This window comes from Macaca nemestrina, chromosome 20 (assembly GCF_043159975.1).
Source record: "Macaca nemestrina isolate mMacNem1 chromosome 20, mMacNem.hap1, whole genome shotgun sequence".
In the NCBI taxonomy this organism is placed as follows: domain Eukaryota; kingdom Metazoa; phylum Chordata; class Mammalia; order Primates; family Cercopithecidae; genus Macaca; species Macaca nemestrina.
The window spans coordinates 20,974,755-20,999,118 of record NC_092144.1 but is presented as its reverse complement, the minus strand read 5'-3'; the positions used below and the strand labels follow the sequence as shown (position 1 = coordinate 20,999,118).

The 24,364-nt window shown below is 39.0% G+C and overlaps 1 protein-coding gene across 4 annotated transcripts in view; it reads left to right on the top strand.

The window, feature by feature from the left end:
• LOC105489686 (zinc finger protein 723-like) overlaps window positions 1–24,364 on the top strand; it is a 44,657-nt gene that overhangs the window by 5,471 nt on the left and 14,822 nt on the right. Inside the window, exon 4 of one of the 4 annotated variants that reach the window (XM_024795346.2) lies at window positions 13,221–14,441. The exons of the other annotated variants lie outside the window; for them this stretch is intronic. Within the exon in view, the coding sequence (XP_024651114.2) occupies window positions 13,221–14,203 (983 nt within the window). The 3' untranslated portion in view covers window positions 14,204–14,441. Of the gene's footprint in view, window positions 1–13,220; window positions 14,442–24,364 lie in introns of those variants that run through there. 4 annotated transcript variants of the gene reach the window in all.

Sequence of the window (24,364 nt, the reverse complement as noted above, 5' to 3'; positions counted from 1 at the left end):
ATTTTTGTATTTTTAGTAGAGAAGGGGTTTTACCATGTTGGCCAGGCTAGTCTCGAACTCCTGACATCAGGTGATCTGCCCCCCTCAGCCTCCTGAAGTGCTGGAATTACAGGTGTGAGCCACTAAGCCCGGTGTTTTGTTTTTGTTTTTTTTTTTTTTGAGATGTAATTTTGCTCTTGTCACCCAGGCTGGAGTGCAATGGCGCGATCTTGGCTCACTGCAACCTCCACCTCCTGAGTTCAAGTGATTCTCCTGTCTCAGCCTCCTCAGTAGCTGGGATTATAGGCATGTGCCACCACACCCAGCTAATTTTTGTATTTCTATAGCTCAGGTTTCTCCATGTTGGTCAGGCTGGTCTGGAACTCCTGATCTCAGGTGATCCACCCACCTAGGCCTCCCAAAGTGCTGGGATTACAGGTGTGAGCCACCATGTCTTGCCAATCACATGTGTTTTGCAAATATTTTACCAATTTCCTTTGAAGAGAGAAGTCGTCACTCTTTTGAATTTTTTTTTTTTTTTGATGTGAAGAAATTTTGAAATGTTGTGTAAATTTTTCTTTTCTTTTTTCTGTTGCTCATGCATTTAATGTCATATCTAAGAAAATGGTGGCAAGACTAATTTTATGTCCTTCCCCTATGTTTTTTCTAAGAGATTTGTTTTTTTTATGTCTAGTATCTTATTAAAAATATATATATACATATATATTTTTTACAAGACGTCTTATTCTGTTACCTAGGTTGGAGTGCAGTGGCATCATCTTGATGCACTCCAAACTCTGCCTTCCAGGTTCAAGTGATTCTCCTGCCTCAGCCTCCTGAGTAACTGGGATTACAGGTGCCTGCAACCTTGCCCAGCTAATTTTTGTATTTTTAGTAGATACGGGCTTTCAACACATTGGCCAGGCTGGTCTCGAACTCCTGACCTCAGGTGGTCTTCCCACCTTGGCCTCCCAAAGTGTTGGGATTACAGGCGTGCACCATCGCTCCCGGTCCTAAAATACTTTTTGTATATAGTTCAAAGAAGGGATCCAGCTTTATCAGTAGATATCCAGTTTTAAGAATTATTATTTGAAGAGATTATTTTTTCTCTGTTGTGTGCTCATGGCAACTTTGTGAAAAATCATTTGGTCATATACAGAAGGGTTTATTTCTGAGCTCTTTATTCTTTTTTTTTCTGTTGAATTATCTTTTTGTTAGTATCACATTGTTTTTGTGATTGTAGCTTTTAATATGTTTTGAAATCAGGAAGTATAATACCTATTTTTCAGGGGATGTTTGGCGAATTATAGTTCATAATCAAATTAAAAAATTTTAAACAACATTTTTGTTTAAAAAAAAACAACTATGCTATTAGGATTTTTATAAAGATATTAAATTTGTTCACCCCTGTAGGTTGTATTGACATCTTAACAAAATTAAAATTTTTGACCCTTGAGCAAGAATATGTTGAAGAGTGTGTTTTATTTTTATTTTATTTTTCTAACTTTTTTTTGGAGACAAGGTCTTGCTATGTTGTGCAGGCTAGCTTCAACCTCCTGGGCTCAAGCAATTCTCCTACCTTGGCCTCCAAAATTGTTAATATTATAGGCGTGAGCCACCACGCCTGGCCTGTGTGTTTTATTTTATATATTTTTGAATTTGCCTGTTTTACTTTTACTTTTAATTCCTAGTTTCATTCTGTTTTGGTCAGAAAACACACAGTGTATAATTTTGGTCTTCTTAAGTTTATTTGTTGTTGTTGTTTTGAGACAGAACCTCTCTCTGTCACCAAGGCTAAAGTGCAGGGACATGATTCTGACTCACTGCAACCTCAGCCTCCTGAGCTCAACTGATCCTTTCATCTCAGCCTCCTGAATAGCTGGGACTACAGACATGCCTGGCAAATTTTTTAAATTATTTGTAGAGATGGGGTCTCACTGTGTTACCCAAGCTGGTCTCAACCTTTTGGTCCCAACTGATCCTCCCACCTTGGTCTCCCAAGTTGTTGGGATTGTAGGTGTGAGCCACTGCACCTAGCTGGTATTTTTAAATGTGGTAGCACTTGTTATGTGTCCTAAAAGAAGACATCAGGTGCAGATAAAAATATTGTTTTTTTTTTTTTTTTTTTTTGAAACAGCCTCACTCTGTCACCCAGGCTGCAGAGCAATGGTGTAATCTTGGCTCATTGCAACCTCCACCTCCCAGGTTCAAGTGATTCTCATGCCTTCGTCTCTTAGACTCTTTATAGGTTCTTTTAAACAGTCTGGCAATCCTTTTGTTTTATTATGTTTTACTGTGACAGGAATTCTCTGTTCCTCAAATGAATTTATTTTAATGGTCAGAACCTGAAAAGAGTAACTACTGAAAACATTATGCACCTGATAAGAATCATTACTAGAGATTGGTACACTCCACATCCAATTTTGATTAGAGAATGCCAAACAACCAGGTGCAGTTCCTATGCACAGTGGTGGAAATTTATATCTAATGGACACGTTAAAAGGTGTTCCTTCATCTGGTTGAGCTGGAAATCTGTCATCATTAGGGACCAGCATGAATGCACTGCCATTAGTATAAATCTTCACTGAGGAGTCCATCCATGAAACAGATCAAATAAGAGGGGGAAATGGTACATATGCCCAGTAGGTGTAATTTTGAGTTGCTGCAGCCTCGGATATGCTTACCACTGCAGTAACTACCAGAATGGCAGCCAAGATAATATTAACCATAGTTTTTGGAATCCCTTTGTCCTTCAGGTGTCTCTCAACCACTTTGGACATTACTTTTATCTGACCCCACGTCAGTGGGGTGGAATTTTTAGTATTGGGGAGTTATAGGGCGAGGCTGTGATGTGAAGTTGGGATTATAAATTTTATTAGTCAGGTGACGAGCCTTGCGCTTCGAGTTCTGATGGCTCTTCACCTTTTGTTTCTGATGGTTCTTCAGGGCTGGAGCCATGGTACAATTTCAGTGGATGAGAGGGAACCCAAACAGGTTGTTGTTCCTTTCCTGGGGAGACACAAGCGAAACCCCTACCCCATGTTATTACAGTGCCTAATTCCCATTTATTAGTTTTTGTGTCCTTCCACCATACTCACTTGCCTTTTTGTGGGTCAAATTTATTACTACTAAAGTGTTGTTCTGCTGCTGTAAAAGGCTGGTTCTTAGCCAAGTTTAAAAAATTTAATGTGAATAGAGCTAAATTTATCTGAGCATGGGGAGTACTGGCATCCCTTTTCTTTTTGTTATCTTGTTTGCGAAGCTGGTCTTTGAGAGATTTATTAGCTCGTTCCACTAGTGCCTGTCCTTGAGAATTATAGGGAATTCCAGTAATGTGAGTAATGCCCCATGCTTGAGTGAACTTTTTAAAGGCAATGCTGGTACAGCCGGGACCATTATCAGTTTTAAGCTTAGTGGGGCAGCCCATAACTGAGAAACAGGAAAGAATGTGTCATTTAACATGAGCAGTACTTTCTCCTGTTTGGCACGTGGCCCAGATGAAATGGGAAAAGGTGTCAACTGTTACATGTATGAAAGAAAGTCTCCCAAAAGCTGGCAAGTGGGTTATGTCCATGTGTCATAGTGCGTTGGGGGAAAGGCCTCGAGGAGTAACTCCCAAAGGAAGTGGCTGTAAAATTAACACTTGGCAAGAGGAACAGTGCCATACTATGGTTTTTGCCTGTTCACGTGAGGGGGAACTTGCTTCTGAGTCCTGCAGCATTGGCATGAGTTAGGCCTTGAAAATTTTGCATGTCCGTGAAAATGGATGTGACTAAAGCATCAGCTCTGGCATTTACAGCTGAAAGAGGTCCTGGAAGAGATGTATAGGCTCGAATATGAGTAATGTTAAAGGGGGCAGAGCACGCTCTGATTATTGTCTGAAATCTTTAAAAAAGTGAAAGTAAACTTTCATCCGGCAAAAACGCCATTTCTATGTTGCGTGCAACATGCATGATGTATGCAGAATCGGAAACAATGTTGACAGGCCCAGGAAAATCCTCAAGGACAGCCATAACAATGATAAGTTTAGCTTGCTGTACAGAAATAGGTCCTGTGTTAAGAACGTGTTCCGTGTTCCTGTGGCCCTGTGTACGCAGCACGGCCATTAGAGAAAGCGTCAGTAAAAACAGTAACGACTCCAGTTAATATATTAGGTAAAATCCAGGAAGTGAGTTTCAGGAACTGGAACAATTTTACATTACTGTAATGATTATCAGTTATATCAGGGAAACTGGCCAAATTTACTTGCCAAGTAACACAATTTGTAAAAGCTTGTTGGACTTCTTGACGGTTTAAGGGAACAATAATTTTTTGAGATTCCTGTCCCAAAAGTCATAACAGACAGGAGCAGGCTTGTCCAATAAGGGTAGAAATTTGGTCAAGGTAAATAGTAAGTGTCCTTAGAGAGCTATGGGGAAGAAAACACCATTCAATTAAATCGTGTTCCTGAATGATAAATCCTGTTGGAGAGTGTTCAGTGGGAAAAATTAAAATAGTAGAAGATAATTTTGGATTGAATCTGGTGACCTGAGATGTTGAACTGTTTGTTCAATGAACCGTAACTCAGACTCAGCCTCAGGTATGAGAAACCTTTTACCGTGTAAATCTGGATATCCACGTAATGTGGCAAAAAGGTTAAACATAGCATATGTAGGGATGTCCAAAGAAGAGCGAATCCAATTAATATCCCCAAGTAATTTTTGAAAGTCATTTAAGGTTTTTAAGGAGTCTCTCTGAAGCTAAACTTTTTGTGGTTTAATCACCTTGTCTTCCAACTGCATGCCCAAATATTGAAAAGGAGAAGAAGTTTGAATTTTTTTCTGGTGCGATAGTCAAATCTGCTTCTGAAATGACCTGCTGAATGACAGAAAAGCAGGAAATCAAAACAACACACAGAGGCCGAGCAGAGGATATCGTCTATATAGTGAATGATGTAACATTGGGGAAACTGATCCCTGACAGGTTGAAGCACGCGCCCCACAAAATACTGACAAATAGTGAGACCATTAAGCATGCCCTGTCATAGGACTTTCCAATGGTAGCGTGCAGCTGGAGCAACATTGTTGAGGGAAGGGACAATAAAAGCAAATTTTTCAAAGTCCTGAGAGGCCAGTGGAATGTTAAAAAAGCAATCTTTAAGATCTATGATAATTAGAGGCCAGTACTCAGGGAGCATAGAGGGGGAGGTTAAGCCAGGTTGTAAAGTCCCCATAGGTTGAAGTACAGCATGAACTGCCCTGAGATCAGTGAGCATTCTCCATTTAACAGACTTCTTTTGGATAACAAAGATAGGTGAATTCCATGGAGAGAAAGATTCCTCAGTGTGACCCAATTCTAACTGTTCTATGACTAAATTATGGAGAACCTCCAGCCTAGTTTTTGGGAGCAGCCACTGATCCACCCAAACTGGTTTCTGAGTTTTCCAAGTTAAAGGGATGGGATCTGGAGACTTGACAGTGACCACTTCTAAAAAGAATAACCAAGCCCTTTTGAGTCGAATTTATAGGAAGGTTGAATAGCGTCAGTAATACCTTGAGCTGATTTTCCCAGACCAGTGCCTTGAACAAATCCCATTTTTGTCATAATGTTTTACTTTGCTCACTGTAGGTAGCATGCATAAATGAAATTTGTGCACCCCATTGTAAAAGATCTCTTCTCCAGAGATTAACTGGAATAGGTGTAATTAGAGGGCAAATGGTACCAGTCTGTCCCTCCGGGCCAGCAAAATGTAAAATAGTGGAACTTTCATAAACCTCAGTGGCCTGACCAACTTCCACCAATCCGGTGGATGCACATTCTTCAGTGACAAGGCCATTGATGTAAAGCAGTAATAGAGACATCAGCACCCGTGTCAATCATGCCCATGAATCTCTTTCCCTGTATATGTACAGAACAAACAGGTCAGGTGTCAGAAATTTTGTTAGCCCAGTATGCCACTTTACCCTAATGATCCGTACTCCCCGAACCTCCAGTTCTTTTATGAGAACTGGATCCGAGTGGAATGTATGGCAGAAGAAGAAGTTGAGCAATTTGATCTCCTGCCAAACCTTGCCAAGGAACTGCAGAACTAATGATAGTGTATTTACCCAGAGTAATCAGAGTCAATGACACCAGTATGTACCTGAACACCTTTTAAATTTAAGCTTGAGTGACCAAGCAATAAACCAATAGAGCCAGGTGGCAAGGGCCCAAAAACACCCGTGGGAACAGCTATTGGTGACTCTCTAGGCAAAAGGAAAATGTCCCTAATATAGCAGAGATCTACTGCAGCAGATCCTATAGTGGCGGGGGACAAACATTGAACCGAGATCCTTGTTGGGGTTATGACATCTGTGCTTGTGGGACAAATGGTTGTAGTGGAAACTGTGGTTGGATTGATTGGTTGGGCTGGGAATGCACCCATCTGGCTGGAAGGCCAAGGCTGGGAGTTGGGGAATGCCCCATTGTTTGGAAAGGCCTGGGGCTGACCCCTCTTCCCGTTTCCCTGGTTTTGAAGTGGCTGTAAAGGGTTGCCATCAATGTCGAATTTCGAGTGGCAGTGAGCTGCCCAGTGATTGCCTTTATGGCATCTTGGGCATGGTGTGAATGGTGGGACTTGCTGTTGTATGGCCTTTTGGGGTTGGTGTTGTACAGGGTGGTGGTCTGAATGCCGAGGACATTTTTTTCTGGTATGTCCAGATTGGCCACAGTGAAAACAATTACCAGGAAATTGTCCAGGCATTCTAATGCTGGCCATAGCCTGAACCATGGCCATAGCAGTATGTAAAGTTCCGCCAACACACTCACATGCTTTAATATTAGATGTGATTAAATCACTTCCTGGTGGGATTTTACCTTTTACAGAACGAACAGCAGCCTGACAGTCTGGATTTGCTTGTTAATAAGCCATGAGTTCCACAACCAAACATTGGCCATTTCCATCAGGAATAGCCTTTTCTACTGGATCCTGAAGACAGGCAATGAAGTTAGGGTATGGTTCATTTTGCATTTATCTAACGGTTGTAAAGGATGGACATCTAGTGCCATCATCCTGAATCTTATCCCAAGTATCCAGGCAGCATTTTCAGAGTTGCTCAATGACTTCATCATTCAGTATAGTTTGGTTTCTAATTGCAGCCCACTACCCCATTCCCAGTAACTGGTCAGCTGTGCATTGACGGGAGGATTAGAGCCCTGATTAAGGCGGACTCGATCCTGGACAGCATCAACCCACCATGTCCTAAATTGTAAATATTGAGATTTAGATAAGACAGATTTTGCTAGAATTTCCCAGTCATAAGGCACCAAACGTTTATCTTCCTCTAAGGATTTTAAGGTGGAACGGACGAACGGGGAATTAGTACCATATTGTTTAACCGACTCTGAAATCTTTAAGGAATTTGAAAGAAAAACTTTCCCAAGTAGCAGGTCATAAGTGGACCCCACCAGGGTGTAAAGGATCAGGTTGCACCACAGCCCGAACAGCAGGTATGGCAGGAACTGGCTGTGCTGCAACAGCGGGCCCTTGTTGGCACCAGCTGAGGAGCCTGATCATTGAGCTGCGGGTGTGGAGGAGCAGCGGGATCAGCCGCCTGCTGACCTTGGTCAGCGGGCTGTGACTGATCCTGCGCAGCTGGAGCAGGGGCGGCTGGAACAGGAGTGGCTGGAACAGGGGCGGCAGGTATAGGAGATTGTAGAATAACAGGAAACTGCCATGCTTTGGGATCCCCATCTTCCCTTGCCTGAGAAATGACCCTCATAAGAGGGGTGTCATTCTCAGGAATGTATGTAACCTGTTGCCTATGGGTAGCAACAGCAGTTATGACTGGATCAGAAGCAGAAAAGAAATTGGAGTTTTGAATAGAGAAGAAGTTGAGAGCCTTTAAGCCAAGCTGATGCACGGTTGCCTGCTTTGCAGGTCTTTCAGGGGCCTGAACTTCAGGCTGTTGCGTGGACTGCAGGACCTGAATTCCAGACTGGTGAACGGACTGCAGGTCAGGCTTCTGTGGAGCCTGATGCATAGGAGGAAAGGCAGATATAGTGTTGTGGGCCTCATTACCAGGCCGAACAGGGATAGAGTTGAGAGCCTTATAACCAGGCAAAACAGATGGATGGTTGAGAGCCCTACAGCAGGACTGAGACAGTACAGGAGGTTCCAGCTGCATTGGCTGCTGATAGTACATTTCAGAGGGATTTTTTGGATCTAAGGTAAGGAGATCTTTTCATAAGGTCCTCATAAAGCAATATTCGGAGCGTGGTAGGCAGAGTAGGCTGTAGTGTATTTGGTGGTGCCAAAGGAATATCAGAGTGGAGGTTCGTTTCTAAAATGACAGCCTCAAGTTGTGCAGTGTCCTCTGGAAAGAGGGTACTGAGGATTTCCTCAACCTCTTTGGAGGAGAGGAAAGCTAGAGTACCCTCCATTTCTTCCTCCTGTGGCTGCAATGATTCTAAGATGGAGTGAACCGAGGACCAAACTGTCCAAATGGCCAGCAGGATAACATGTCCCCTTCTATGAGCGATTTTAAACCGTCAGCCCACCTCTTCCCAATCTTTAAGTTCTAGAGTTCCCTCAGTTGGAAACCAAGGGCAAATGAGATCGACGACCTCAAGGAGTTCAATTAGCTTGTCAGAGGAAACTGAAATTCCTCCTTCTTTAAGAAAGGTTTTTATGAAGTTTAAATAGGCCGAGTACTTAGTACTGGCTTGTCCCATGGTGTCCCCGAGATACTCTGAGTGCCCAAGCTTACCACCAAGCTTAACGACCGCAATCCTCAGCAATCTGTCATTGAAAGCCCTCCGCTGGGTCCCACACTTAAAGCGCAACTTCACACAGTGAATCCACGTTGGAGCACCAGATGTAGGGTCCAGCCCTACAGGGCTTTGCGGGTGTTCTCCCCGTGTGCAGAGATGATAGATTGTAAGAAATAAAGACACAAGGCAAAGAGATAAAGAGAAAACAGCTGGGCCTGGGGGACCACTACCACCAAGACACGGAGACCGGCAGTGGCCCCAAATGACTGGGCACGCTGATATTTGTTGCATACAAGACAAGGGGGCAGGGTAAGGAGGGTGAGCCGTCCAGGTGATTGATAAGGTCAAGCAAGTCACATGATCATGGGACAGGGGGCCCTTCCCTTTTAGGTCACCAAAGTAGAGAGGGAAGGCAGCATACGTCAGCGTTTTCTTTTATGCAGTTATAAGAAAGATCAAAGACTTTAAGACTTTCACTATTTCTTCTACTGCTGTCTACTAAGAACTTCAAAGAGGAACCAGGAGTACGGGAGGAACATGGAAGTGGACAAGGAGCATGACCATTGAAGCACAGCACCGTAGAGAGGGGTTTATGCCTCTGGATGACTGCGGGCAGACCTGGATAATATCCAGCCTCCCACAAGAAGCTGGTGGAGCAGGGTGTTCCCTGACTCCTCCAAGGAAAGGAGATTCCCTTTCACCGTCTGCTAAGTAAGGGTTCCCAGGCACTGGCATTACCGCTTGACGAAGGGGCCCTCAAGCAGCCCTTATGCGGGCATGACAGAGGGTTCACCTCTTGCCTTCTAGGTCACTTCTCTCAATGTCCCTTCAGCACCTGACCCTATACCCGCCGGTTATTCCTTAGTTATATTAGTAATACGACAAAGAGTAGTATTAAAAGCTAATGATTAATAATGTGTATACTAATGATTAATAATGTCCATGATCATCTCTATATCTAATTTGTATTATAACTATTCTTCTAATTATTTTCTCAATTATACTGCAACAGTTTGTGCATTCAGTCTCTTGCCTCGACACCTGGGTAATCCTTCACCTATACTTCTTTTAGAAATAAATGTTTTATAGTGCCTTCAAGTTTTCTCTTTTATTACTAATATTTTATCTTGTTTTATTTTTATCACAGAAAGGGGGATATTAAAATATCCTACTGTAGTTATATTGCTCTCTATGTGTTTATTTCTGTCAATTTTTGCTTTATATATTTGAAAGCCAAATGTGAGATACACACACACGCGCACACACACACACACACAAATTTGTTATGTTTCCAGTAAATGAATCTATTCTTGTTTAATTTCCTTCTTTGTCTCCTTGTAGATTTGACTTAGAATACATTTTTTAAAATATGACAGTTTTTGACTTATAGCTCATGTAATAATATTATTTTGATCTCTTCTGCTCTCATTTGGTTAATATCTGCGTAGAATGTTTATGTCCATCTTGCCACTTTCAGTCTTTTTTTGTCATTAGATCTCAGCCGGCACTTGCATGAAAACAAGTTGGATTTTGGTTTTTAAAATTTTTTAGTAAATCCTTTTATTGCAAATATGTCCCTTGATTGGAAAGTTAATTGTATATATATGTATTTAAATAATTTTTCTGAAACAGAAAATCTTAATAATTTTTTGTTTTATTTGATTCTTGTATTTTTGCCCCTCATTTTCTCTCTTTCTTTCCTCTCTTGTGTCCGTTTCATTTTTGTGTTAATGTGCTTTTATTTATTCTGTTTTGTGTATCTAAACATATATTCTTTGTGTTACCTTGGGGTTACACAAAACTTCTAAAAGATATAAGGATATATTTTAATCTAGTAAAAAATGAACTTTAGTTGAATACAAAAATTCTTCCTCAATTTTTTATTTCTATATTCCCTAGAATTTTTAAAAATTTTGTAGAATAATTTACAATGTTTTTTGCACGATTATAATAATGGTAAGACGTTCATTTTTGTGAATGTGCAGAAAATAATGTATTTGTATATGATTATGTGTTATTTTCTTTTTTTTTTTTTTGAGACGGAGTCTCAGCTCTGTCGCCCAGGCTGGAGTGCAGTGGCGCGATCTCAGCTCGCTGCGAGTTCCGCCTCCAGGGTTTACGCCATTCTCCTGCCTCAGCCTCCCGAGTAGCTGGGAGTACAGGCGCCCGCCACCTCGCCCGGCTAGTTTTTTGTATTTTTTAGTAGAGATGGGGTTTCACCGTGAGAGCCAGGATGGTCTCGATCTCCTGACCTCGTGATCCGCCCGTGTCGGCCTCCCAAAGTGCTGGGATTACAGGCTTGAGCCACCGCGCCCGGCGTTATTTTCTTTTTATTTATTTTTTTTTTTTTTGAGATGGACTCTCGTTCTGTCACCTAGGATGGAGTACAGCGGTACAGTCTTGGCTCACTGCAACCTCTGCCTCCCTGGTTCAAGTGATTCTTCTTCCTCATCCTCCTGAGTAGCTGGGATTATAGGTGTACACCACCGCACCTGGCTAATTTTTGTATTTTTAGTGGAGACGGGGTTTTGCCATGTTGGCCAGGCTGGTCTTGAACTTCTGACCTCAGGTAATCCGTCTCGGCCTCCCAAAGTGCTAGGATTACAGGTGTGAGTTGTCACACCTGGCCTGTGTTATTTTCTTGATTCATGTTGTTTTCAGTGGAAGAAACTGCTTTCGATGTCGTTTATACATAGGGCACATGCAGTGCCAATATACTTTTTCAGAATTTGATTACTTCGGAAGGTTGTTTCTCTTATTTTTGTCAGGAATGATTTACTGATGGTATTATTCTCAGTTGATAGCTAGTTTTTCAGGACTTTGACTATATCACATAGTTTTCTTCTGACCTGCAAAATTTTTTTGACAATTCACCAGTTGTCTGAAAGACTATGCTTGTAAGTGATACAGGACATTTTTCTTGCAGTCTTCAAGATTCTCTTGTCTGTGACTTTTAAAAATGTGCTTATATATGTGTTTGCTATAAATATCTTTGTGTGTATCCTAGTTTGTTTGTTGAGCTTCTTCATTTTTAGTTTTTTTCTTACTTTTAGAATTTTTTAGTTGTAACTTCTTTTCCTTTCTTTCTTCTTCCTTTCCTTTCCTTTCCTTTCCTTTCCTTTCCTTTCCCTCCCTTCCCCTCCCTTCCCGTCCTTTCCCCTCCCTTCCCCTCCCCTCCCCTCCCCTCCCCTCCCCTCCCCTCTCCTTTCCTTTCTTTTTTTGAGATGGAGTCTCACTCTGTAGCCCAGGCTGGAGTGCAGTGGCACAATCTTGTCTCACTGCAACTTCTGCCTCCCGGTTTCAAGCAGTTCTCTGCCTCAGCCTCCCGAGTAGCTGGGATTACAGGTGCCTGCCACCATGCCTGGCTAATTTTTATATTTTTAGTAAAGACGGGGTTTCACCATCTTGGCCAGGCTGGTGTTGAACAAGGCCAGGCTGACCTTGTGATCCACTCGCCTTGGTCTCCCAAAGTGCTGAGATTATAGGCATGAGCCACCACACCCAGCCTTTAGTTATAATTTCTTTTTGTACTTTTTACCTCCACAATTTTTTTTTGATATTTTAATACTTTTGTTAACTTCATATTTCTGTTTTTCTATGGTTGTCTGTGTTTTTATTTCATTCATTGAGTATTCCATTTATTTTCAATTTTTAAAATTAATATATACATCTTTAATAATTTCTTTCTGAAAATTTTATAATATTCTTGATGGGACTGTAGTGACCTATTTTGTATACATTGTAATCTTTGAGATTTGGACACTAATAAAAGCTACCTGTCACAATATTTATAGCGTAGCTTTGTTCTGGCATAGTCTGAAAACAGTTGTCTTGGTTAGTGATTCTGGGAGTCTGTCAACAGGTTCTTATGACGTGTCTTCCCTGAATTTAGCGTTTACTTTCTAGTTAAAGGAGTTTATTCATGTTTCTTCTCTATAGTCATCACTTGCTACACCTGTTCTCTGTCTGCGGCACTGCAGTCTCTCTACTGCTGTAACATTTACCTTTAGTCTCAGTAGACTCAAAGTGTCATTCCAAAGTATATGACCAGTTCTTTTAGCACTTTATGTCATTGAAGACAGAAAAAAGTGTCTGGAAAAGCCCCTAGAAGACAGAAATAAAGACGTATGTGCCAGTATTTTACTTGTCTTTTAAACAAGAATTCAGGAGCTCACAATTTACTTGTAAAGGCTCTTTGCTATATTGTGGACCTGGAAGAGCTGTTTGGGGTAGATACAACAAACTTTTCTCTTCATCATATGAGGCTCTTTGCATTGTGCTTACCTGGGGCGTTGCACATACTTAACTCATTTGTAAATTTTCCACAAATGTATTTTGGTCTGTATGTTTTTGTTACATTTATATGTCTATGAAGTAATTATGGCTTGTGGCATTTTGCCATGCCATCTTGCTTATGTAGTTTGTATAATTTTATAGCTTAGAGTTGTTAAGGATATCCATCTGAGTCCAGTAAGTGAAGCAATTTGTTGTTGTTGTTGTTTTTTTCTCAGTTGTGTGTTCTCATTTTGCCCAAGACCTATGGCCAGAGCAGGGCATAAAAGATTCTTTCCAAAAAGTAATACTGAAAAGATATGGAAAATATGGACATGACAATTTACAATTAAGGAAAGGCTGTGAAAGTGTGGATGAGTGTAAGATGCGCCAACGAGGTTATGATGAACTTAACCAATGTTTGACAACAACCCCAAGCAAAATATTTCAGCAAAATATTATCAAAATAATTGATAATTATGTGAAAGTCTTTCATAAATTTTCAAGTTCAAATAGCCATAAGACAAGACATACTGGAAATAATTCTTTCAAATGTAAAGAATGTGGCAAATTATTTAGCATGCTTTCACACCTAACTCAACATGAAAGACATCATACTAGTGTGAATTGTTACAAATGTGAAGAATGTGGCAAAGCCTGCAACTGGTCCTCAGCCCTTATTCGACATAAGAGAATTCATACTGGAGAGAAACCCTACAAATGTGAAGAATGTGGCAAAACCTTTACTGTGTCCTCAAGCCTTATTCAACATAAGAGAATTCATACTGGAGAGAAACCCTACAAATGTAAACAATGTGGCAACGCCTTTACCGGGTCCTCATACTTTGCTACACATAAGAGACTTCATACTGGAGAGAAACCCTACAAATGTGAAGAATGTGGCAAAGCCTTCAGCCAGTCCTCACACGTTACTAGACATAAGGTAATTCACACTGGAGAGAAACCCTACAAATGTGAAGAATGTGGCAAAGCCTTCAGCCAGTCCTCACACCTTACTAGACATAAGGTAATTCACACTGGAGAGAAACCCTACAAATGTAAAGAATGTGACAAAACTTTTAACCTCTCTGGACACCTTACTATACATAAGAGAATTCATACTGGAGAGAAACCCTACAAATGTGAAGAATGTGGCAAAGCCTTTAACCAATCCTCAGCTCTTAATACACATAAGATAATTCATACTGGAGAAAGACCTTAAAATGTAAACCATGTGGCAAAGGATTTAGCCAATCCTCAACCCTTCCTAACATATGATAATTCATACTAAAAGGAAACCCTACAAATATGAAGAATGTGGCAAAGCTTTTAACTAGTATTCAACCCTTGGTAAACATAAGATAATTCATACTAGAGAAAAACCCTACAAATGTGAAGAATGTGGCAAAGACTTTAACAAGTCCTTAGTTTTTAACAGACATAATCTAATTCATACTAAAGAGGTACCATAAAGCTTAAAGATGTGACAATGCTTTTACCAAATTTCAAACTTTTCTTAACATAAATAATGCTGGTGAGAACTCCTAGAAATATGTTGTCTCACTTGATTGTAGGTAAGATACTTTATACTGGAGGCAACTCCTACAAGTGTGAAGAATGTGTCAAAACTTTTGACACCTTCTTAATGCTCACACCTAAAGTGTGATAAGCAAACTCTCTGGTTTGCTAAATGCTCACACTTTTGCTCACACCTTAATGTACAAGAAATAATTTACATTTGAGACAAATTATACAAATATACAGAATGTGACAAAGCTATTAATATCTGCTCACATCTTAACATCAGAGAGTTAATACAAGCATTAAAGGTGCAATTACTGTCAAAAGATCTTTCAGAAAATATAAACCTTTAAAGTGTATTAAATTAATTTCTGTAAATTCTTATGGCTTACAGCTCAGAATCTCTTCATGAAAATCCTGTTTTTACTTTTCTGGTACTCAGATGCATGATTTTCTTGATTCTTATTTCTTTTTGTTTTATAGTGTATAAAATATTTGTTATGTTAGCTGGTCAGTTATAGGAATTATTTTATGAAATTTAGTAGTACACACAAAATAATTTTCAAATGTAATTCCATTAGTGTATTAAGTTTTATTTAGTTAGAACATTCCATTTTGTTCTTTTAAGGGCAGAAAGTTATATAAGCCTACTTTTTTTTTTTTTTGGAGGTGGACTTTCACTACTATCACCCAGGCTAGAGTGCAATGGCACAATCTCAGCTCACTGCAACCTCCACCTCCTGAGTTTGAGTGATTCTCCTGCTTCAGCCTCCTAAGTACATGGGATTACAGGCATCTGCTACCACACCCAGCTAATTTTTGTAATTTTAGTAGAGATAAGGTTTCACCGTGTTGGCCAGGCTGGTCTCAAACTCCTGACCTCAAGTGATCCACGTACCTTGGCCTCCCAAAGTTCTGGGATTACAGATGTGAGTCACCGCATCCAGGGAAGCCTACTTTTATTTAATTACTGTGTTTTTAAAAAAAATTTTACAATTGACATAAGTGAATTTATTTATCGAGTCAATTTGTTCAGGTAAATGCTAGGGAAGTTTCATAAGCATGAGGATGTTTTTATATATGAATGTATCAACCATGACAGTGCTTGCTGTGTAACAGATGCTTCATAATAAGGCAGAAATATTTGTGCTGAAATTAGTTCATAACTTTGAGTCAGATATAGAAAATATCAGCTGAGTGTGGTGGCTCACACCTGTAATCCCAACTTTGGGAGGCTGAAGTGGGTAGATCACCTGAGGTCAGGAGTTCAAGACCAACCTGGCCAACATGGTGAAACCCCGGCTCTACAATAATACAAAAATTAGCCAGGCATGATGTCAGTTGCCTGTAATCCCAGCTACTTGAGAGGCTGAGACACAAGAATTGCTTGAATGCAGGAGGCAGAGGTTGCAGTGAGCTGAGATAGCACCATTGCACTGTAGCCTGGGTGACAGAGTGAGACTCTGTCAAAAAAAAAAAAAAAATCAATGATGAAAATATAACACTGATTTTTGATATGGAGAGGACACTTTTTTCCAGACTATAAAGCTGAATCATGCTGAATTTAAAAATAAATTCTGCTGCTTTAATTATCTTCTCCCCCCCCCCTACTTTTTATGTTTATTCTAACTATGCATGTATCATAGCCCTTTTTCTTCTTGTTCTGTTATGGCTGCAGGTTCTCACTGGTGTCTATATACCATGTCATGTCACATGGTACATTGTAGGTTCTGATGAGAAAGTTGGTACTCTTTAATGCACTGAAAAATTGGTTTTAACCAGAGAGTTTGCTTATCAATATAACTTTCAGATCAGTTAATTAAAATAAAAGATTTATACTTTCCAGAAGTGAGAAGAATATATCAGTTAGCATGGTTTTATTTGTTTATAAAAGAAAAACCAACCAGGCTTGTTGGCTCAAGCCTGTAATCCTGGCAATTTGGGAGGCCGAGGCAGGTGGATCATGACATCAGGAGATCAAGACCATCCTGGCCAACATAGTAAAACCTTGTCTCTACTGAAAATACAAAAAAATTAGCCCTGTGTGGTATTGCACGCTATAGTCCCAGCTACTTGGGAGGCTGAGGCAGGGGAATCATTTGAACCCAGGAGGCAGAGATTGCAGTGACCCCAGATTGTGCCACTGTACTCTAGCCTGGTGACAGAGCAAGACTGTCTAATAAATAAATAAATAAATAATCGTGTTAGATTCTCACATAAACTGTGGAAAATGTAGTGTACTAAAATATGTATCTTAGAAATTTAATTTTTAAGAGAGTTGATTGTAAGTGAACAATTTCAAATTTACTTTTTTATAATATAGGACAACTACTTATGTTTCTATGCAGAATTTTTAGTTTTTAAGTGTGAATGTTAAAGTTGGCAAAATAATAAAATGACATCTGTGGACTTGATATTTGAAGTAATATTTTTTTTTTCATGTTGATATTACAATTTGGAGGAATTTCTCATTTTTTCTAGTCTACAGTTTTTATTCTTAGTCACCCAACTGCAGTCAACTCCTTGGTCATTTTCTCTGGAAAACTTTTGGAGAACATGGCTGCTTTTGGGTTAAAATATTTCCTGTTACTTCGCATAAAAGCTAGTTTACTGTGTTCACAGAGTGGCCATTCATGGGACCATAAGCAACAACTTCACCTTTTAGTGTTTTTCATACTATTACCATCAACAACAGAAACTCCAGGTGCCCCATGCTCGAATTAAAAGCCCTAACTTACATTGGCTCTTCCCATACACTCTGCTGGATCAGAAAATGCTGTTAAATATCAGAGTTCTTCAGCCGGGCATGGTGGCTGATGCCTGTAATCCCAGCACTTTGGAAGGCTAAGGTGGGTAGATCACCTGAGGTTAGGAGTTCGAGACCAGCCTGGCCACCATGGTGAAGCCCTGACTCTACCAAAGATACCAAAATTAGCTGGGCGTGGTGGCAGGCGCCTGTAGTCCCAGCTACTCAGGAGGTTGTAGCAGGAGAATTGCTTGAATCCAGGAGGTGGAGGTTGTAGTGAGCCAAGATTTTGCCATTGCACTCTAGCCTGGGTGACAAGGGCAAAACTCCATCTAAAAATAAATAAATAATAAATAAATATGAGAGTTCCTATGTTCATGGCTGACAAATGACAAAAACAGCACAAAAACTATATATTTTTGATACTATTGAGCTGTTAATGACAAAAATACAGTATCTGAAACATTGTTATTAATATGTAATATATAATTATATATAATATATTTATAATATATATAATTATAATTATTATATATAGTACATATAATTTTATATAGAGAGATAATTTTTAGACAAGAATCTTGCTCTGTCACCCAGGTTGAAGTGCAGTGGCACAGTCTCAGCTCACTAAAACTTCTGCATTTCAGTGTCAAGCAATTCTCATGCCTCAAATTCTTGAGTAGCTGTGATTACAGATGTGAGCCACTGCATACAGTTAATTTATATATATATACACACACACACACATATATATTTATTTATTTATTATGATTTTTTTTTTTTTTTGAGACAGTCTCGCTCCGTACTCCAGGCTGGAGTGCAGTGCAGCCTCTACCCTCTGGGTTTAAGTGATTCTCCTGTCTCAGCCTTCTGAGTAGCTGAGACTACAGGCATGCACCACCACTCCTGGCTAATTGTTGTATTTTTGGTAGAGACATGGTTTCACCATGTTAGCCAGGCTGGTTTTGAACTCCTGACCTCAAGTGATCTGCCCACCTTTGCCTCTCAAAGCACTGGGATTATAGACATGAGTCACCATGCCAAGCTAAAAATATATTTTCAAGTTGACAGATAAAATGCGTATTCTGCAAAACAATATTTTGAAGTTGTATACATGGTGACATGCTTAATTCTAGGTAATTAATGCTTTACCTCACATAGTTAATATTTTTGTTGAGAGGTCACATGGCATTGTCTTAACATTTTTCAAAAATAAAAATACATTATAATGAACTATAGTCACTGTGCTGTATAACGAATCTTTTGAACTTATTCCTCCTATTCAACTATAATTTTATATATTTTTTTCCAACACTCCATTTCTTCTAAATACCTTGGCATCTGGCATTCACCTTTATATTCTCTACAGCAATAACATTGTTTTTTAGAATTTATGTGTAAGTGATATCATAAGATATTATTAATTCTGTGCCTGGCTTATTTAAATTAATATAATGTTCTCCAGGTTAATCCATGTTATTGAAAGTAGTAGAATTTTCTTTTTTAAAAGATGAATAGTATTGTATAAGTATACCATATTGTCTTTATTTACGCATTAGATGTCAAACTATTGACTGTATTTTGGCTATTGTGAGGAGTGCTGCAAACAATATAGAAGTGCAAATGTTTCTTCATCCTGATTTTATTTGTTGTGGATATATGTCCAATATTGAAATTATTGTATTATGTAATAGTTCTGATTTTATGTTTTTTTGTGAGATCTCTTTTGTTTTTCATAATGGCTGTCCTCATTTACATTAAAACCAACAGTGTGGAAGCATTCCTTTTTCTTCACATCTATGACAAGACTTTCTTTTATTTTTAATAAAAATCATTCTATCAGTAGTGAGCTGATATCTCATAGTTTTTTTTGGGGGGGGGCATGCCTTTCTCTGATAATAATTGACATTGAGCATTTTTTATTATATTTTTTGGCTATGTATATGTCTTTTCTTGAAATTATTTAAGCTTTTTGCTTATTTTTAGTCGTTGTTTTTTGTTGTATAGTTATTTGAGTTTGTTATATTTTTTGATATTAACCTCTTGTCACATGTATGATTTGCAAATATTTTGTCCCATTTTTTAGTTGTCTCATTCTATTCTATCAGATTCTGTGCAGCAGCTTTTTAATTAGAAGTAATGTGAGAGCCCGGCCCAGTGGCTCACATCTGTAATCCTAGCACTTTGGGAGGCTGATATGGGTGGATCACCTGAGGTCAGGAGTTCAAGACCAGCCTCATCAACATGGTGAAACCTCCTGTCTACTAAAAATACAGAAATTACCTGGGTGTGGTGGCGCTTGCTTGTAATCCCAGCTACTTGGGAGGCTGAGGCAGGAGAATCGCTTGAACCTGGAAGGCAGAGGTTGCAGTGAGCTAAGATCATGCCACAGGACTCCAACATAGGCAAAATATCGAGACTCCATCTCAAAAAAAAAAAGAAAAAAAAAGTAATCGGAGTAATCTATTTTTCATTTGGTTATCTGGGATTTTGAGGTTAAATACATTCACTGCCCACGCCAATGTTATTGTGCTTTCACTGTATTTTTTGGTAGAAATTTTAGAGTTTCAGGCCTTGTGTTTAAGAACCTAATGTTTTTGAGTTGATTTTTATATGTGGTGTGAGATTAGGGTCTCGTTTTATTGCTGTGTTTGTGGATGTAAAGTTTCCTTAACACCGTTTATTGAAGATACTGTTCTTTCCCTAAGAAACTGTCACCTTTACATTTGTATAAAATGTATTTAGTTTATTACTTTACTTTTCTTTAGATTATAATGTACAGGTCTTTCAACTTTTTGGTTAAATGTATTTCAAAGTATAGTTACTAAAGTTTTTGTAGATGGAATTGTTTTTAAATTTCATTTTGATATATTCTGTATAGAAATGCTACTGAATTTTGGGTATTGCTTTTGTATTCTGTAAGTTTAATGAATTTGTTTATTATAATAGTTTTCAGTAATGTCTTAGGCCTTTCTATACTTAAGATTACATATAGAAATAGAAGATTATTAAACAGGGATAATTTAACTTACTTTTTCCAATTTGGATGCATTTGGTTTTATTTTCTTCTCACTTATGTTTAGTAAGACTAAAAAAGTGGGCATCCTTGTCCTGTTCTTGCTCTTAGAGTAAAATCTTAAACTTTTTTTGGTTTAGTATGTAGTTAACTGTGCATTTTTTTGTTGTTGTAAATGGTATTTATCAGCTTGAGGTGCATTTCTCCTATATCTATTTTTTTTCAGATTTATTATGAGGGAATGTTGAATTTTTTCAAACTTTTATTCTGCATCTGTTTAAATAGAGTTGTGAAATCACAACTAATTCTATCTGTGAACATCTATCTCTATGCATGGAAACTACAAAATTTAGAGAAAGTAGATAAACCTATGGATACATACCGCTTCTAAGATTGAACCAGAAATAAACAGAAGTCTTGAAGAGAGCAAAAATGCATAAAATGTATAATGAAATTAAATTAGTAATTAGAAGAAAAAACTACCAACCACAAAAAGTCCTGGATCATATGAATCCACAGAAAATTTTACCACATATGCAAAGATGAGCTGGTCCTAGTGGTATTGATTGTTTTCCAAAAAAAACACCAAGGTGGGATTCCACCCTAACTTACTAAGTAAAATTAGTATCATTTTGATACCAAATGTAGTGAAGACAGCACAACAACAAAAACAACTACAGGCCTATACTCCTGATGAACGTTGAAACAAAAATCCTCAATGAAATACTAGGAAGCTGAGTTCATAAAGAAATGAAGTTATTTTGCCACAATCACGTGAGCTTTATTCTATGAATGCAAGAATATTTCATCATATGCAAGCTAATAACTGTAACTCACCATGTGAAGATAATTTTAAGCAAAAAATTATACCACAGTATATGCAGAAATAGCATTCAAGAAAATTGAATACTGACTCATTAACATATTCTCAAAAAGCAGGCATTCAAGAAACATACCTCAATACGAGGCATCTATGACAAATCCTCAGCCAACATCATACTGAACAGGCAAAAGCTGGATTATTTTTATTCTCTTTAAGAATAAAAATAGCCGGGCCCGGTGGCTCACGCCTGTAATCCCAGCACTTTGGGAGGCCGAGGCGGGCGGATCACAAGGTCAGGAGATCGAGACCACGGTGAAACCCCGTCTCTACTAAAAATACAAAAAATTAGCCGGGCGCGGTTGTGGGCGCCTGTAGTCCCAGCTACTCGGGAGGCTGAGGCAGGAGAATGGCGTGAACCCGGGAGGCGGAGCTTGCAGTGAGCCGAGATCGCGCCACTGCACTCCAGCCTGGGCGACAGAGCGAGACTCCGTCTCAAAAAAAAAAAAAAAGAATAAAAATAATACGGCCGGGCGCAGTGGCTCAAGCCTGTAATCCCAGCACTTTGGGAGGCCGAGACGGGCGGATCACGAGGTCAGGAGATCGAGACCATCCTGGCTAACACGGTGAAACCCCATCTCTACTAAAAAATACAAAAAACTAGCTGGGCGAGGTGGCGGGCGCCTGTAGTCCCAGCTACTCGGGAGGCCGAGGCAGGAGAATGGCGTAAACCCCGGAGGCAGAGCTTGCAGTGAGCTGAGATCTGGCCACTGCACCCCAGCCTGAACGACAGAGCAAGACTCCGTCTCAAAAAAAAAAAAAAAAGAATAAAAATAATACAAGAATATTCACTCTAAACAGTCCTATTCGACATAATTCTGGAAGTCCTAGCAAGAGCAATCCAACAAACAAGGCATCCAAATAAAAAAAAGGAAGTCAAATTATCTGCACTGACGATATAATTCTTTTTCTAGAACACTTCACCAGAAAACTCTTCAGCCTAAAAAAAGACTAAAGCAAAATCTTAGGAGACAAAATTAATATACAGAAATGAGTAACATTTTTGTGCACCAATAACATTCAAGCTGAGAAAAAAATCAAGAACATAGTTCTATTTACAATAGCTGCGAAGAAAAAATAATATACCTAGAAATGCATCATATCAAGGAAGCAAAATATTTCTACAAGGAGAACATAAAGCTGCTGAAAAAAATCAGAGACAAAGCAAATACATGGAAAGACATTTCATGCTCATGAATTGAAGAATCAGCATAATTAAAACGTTCATGCTGCGTAAAGCAAACTACAGATTAAGAGCTATTTCTATTAAACTATCAATTTTTTTTTATAGAATTAAGAAAAAAAGGCTGGGTGCAGTGGCTCACACCTGTAATCGCAGCACTTTGGGAGGCTGAAGTGGGTGGATCACTTGAGGTCAGGAGTTCAAGACCAGCCTGGCCAACATGGTGAAACCCTGTCGTTACTAAGAATACAAAGAAAAAAAAAAAAAAAAAAGCCAGGTGTGATGTTGCATGTCTGTAATCCTAGCTACTCAGGAGGCTGAGATGGGAGGATTTCTTGAACCCAGGAGTCAGAGGTTGTGGTGAGCCGAGATCATGCCACTGCATGCTCCAGCCTGGGCGACAAATACTCCATCTCAAAAAAAAAAAAAAAAATTCTAAAATATGGAAGAATCAAAGAACTCAAATAGTCAAAGCAACTTTAGACAAAAAGAGCAAACCTGGAGACCTCCCATTTATCTTTAAACTGTACTGCAAGCTACAGTTATCAGTATAACATGGTTCTGGTACAAAAGTATACATATAGACCAACAGAAAAGATGAGAGATGCCTGAAATAAAGCTACACTACTACAATTGACTTACTGAAAAAGTGTACAGAAATAAAGGGAAAATAACTTCCTATCTAATAAATGATAGTGGAAAAACTGGCTAGTCACATGCAGAAGAAAACTGAATCCCTACCTCATGTCATAAAAAATGTAACTCAAGATAGATTAAAGACTTAACTCTGAGAGTCTTCAATCTACAAAAATCCTAGAAGAACACCTGGAAAGTACTCTCCTAGACGCTGGCCTCTGGAAAGAATTTATGACTAACATCTTATAAATGAATGCAACAAAAATAAAAGTTTTAAAATGGCACCTAAGTAAACTAAAAAGTTTTGCACAGTAAAAAGCTATCAACAAACATACAACCTACAATATGGAATAAAATATTTGCATACTATATACAGCAATGAATTAATACATGGAATCTAAAAGAAATTTAATAAAAAAGCAGACAAGTGATATAAATACTTCTCAAAGGAAGACATAAAAGCTGCCAATAAACACGCAGAAAATTACTCAAGATCTCTAATCATAGAGATGTAAAGTTTTGGAGAGAAGAAAATCTTTATAAACTGTTGGTGGAAATGCAAATTCAGCCCCTGTGAAACAGTTTCTAGATTTTTCAAAGAACTAAAAATAGAATTGCCATATTACCCATTAACCTCTTTTTAGGGTATCTACCCAAAGGAAAAGAAAGTATTTTACCAAAATGACACTTGCACTTACATGTTTATTGCAGCACTATTTACAGTAGCAAAAACATAGAATTAGGTACTTATGAATATTAGATTGGAATTTTAAAATGAGGCATTTATACACCATAGAATACTGTGTGTCCACAGAGAATAAAGTAATGTCCTTTGCAGCAACATGGATGTAGCAGAAGGCCTTTTTTTCTTTTCTTTTTTTTTTTTTTTGAGACAGAGTCTCGCTGTGTTGCCCAGGCTGGAGTGCAGAGGTGTGATCTTGGCTCACTACACGCTCCACCTCCCAGGTTCATGCCATTCTCTGCCTCAGCCTCCCCTGTAGCTGGGACTACAGGCACCTGCCACCACGCCTGGCTAAGTTTTTGTATTTTTAGTAGAGACAGGGTTTCACCGTGTTAGCCAGGATGGTCTTGATCTCCTGACCTCGTGATCCACCCTCCTCAGCCTCCCAAAGTGCTGGGATTACAGGCATGAGCCATGGCGCCGGGGCCGAAGGCCATTATTCTATGCAAATTAACATGGAACAGAAAAACAAATGCATGATTTCACTCACAGGTGGGAGGTAAAACATTTAGTGCACATAGAAACAAAGATGGAAACAAACACTAGAAATTTTAAAAAGGAAGAAAGGGAGACAAGCCTTGAAAAACTGCTTATCAGGTATAATGTACACTACATGGGTAATGGAATTATTAACTGTGCAAACCTCAACGTCCTGATTT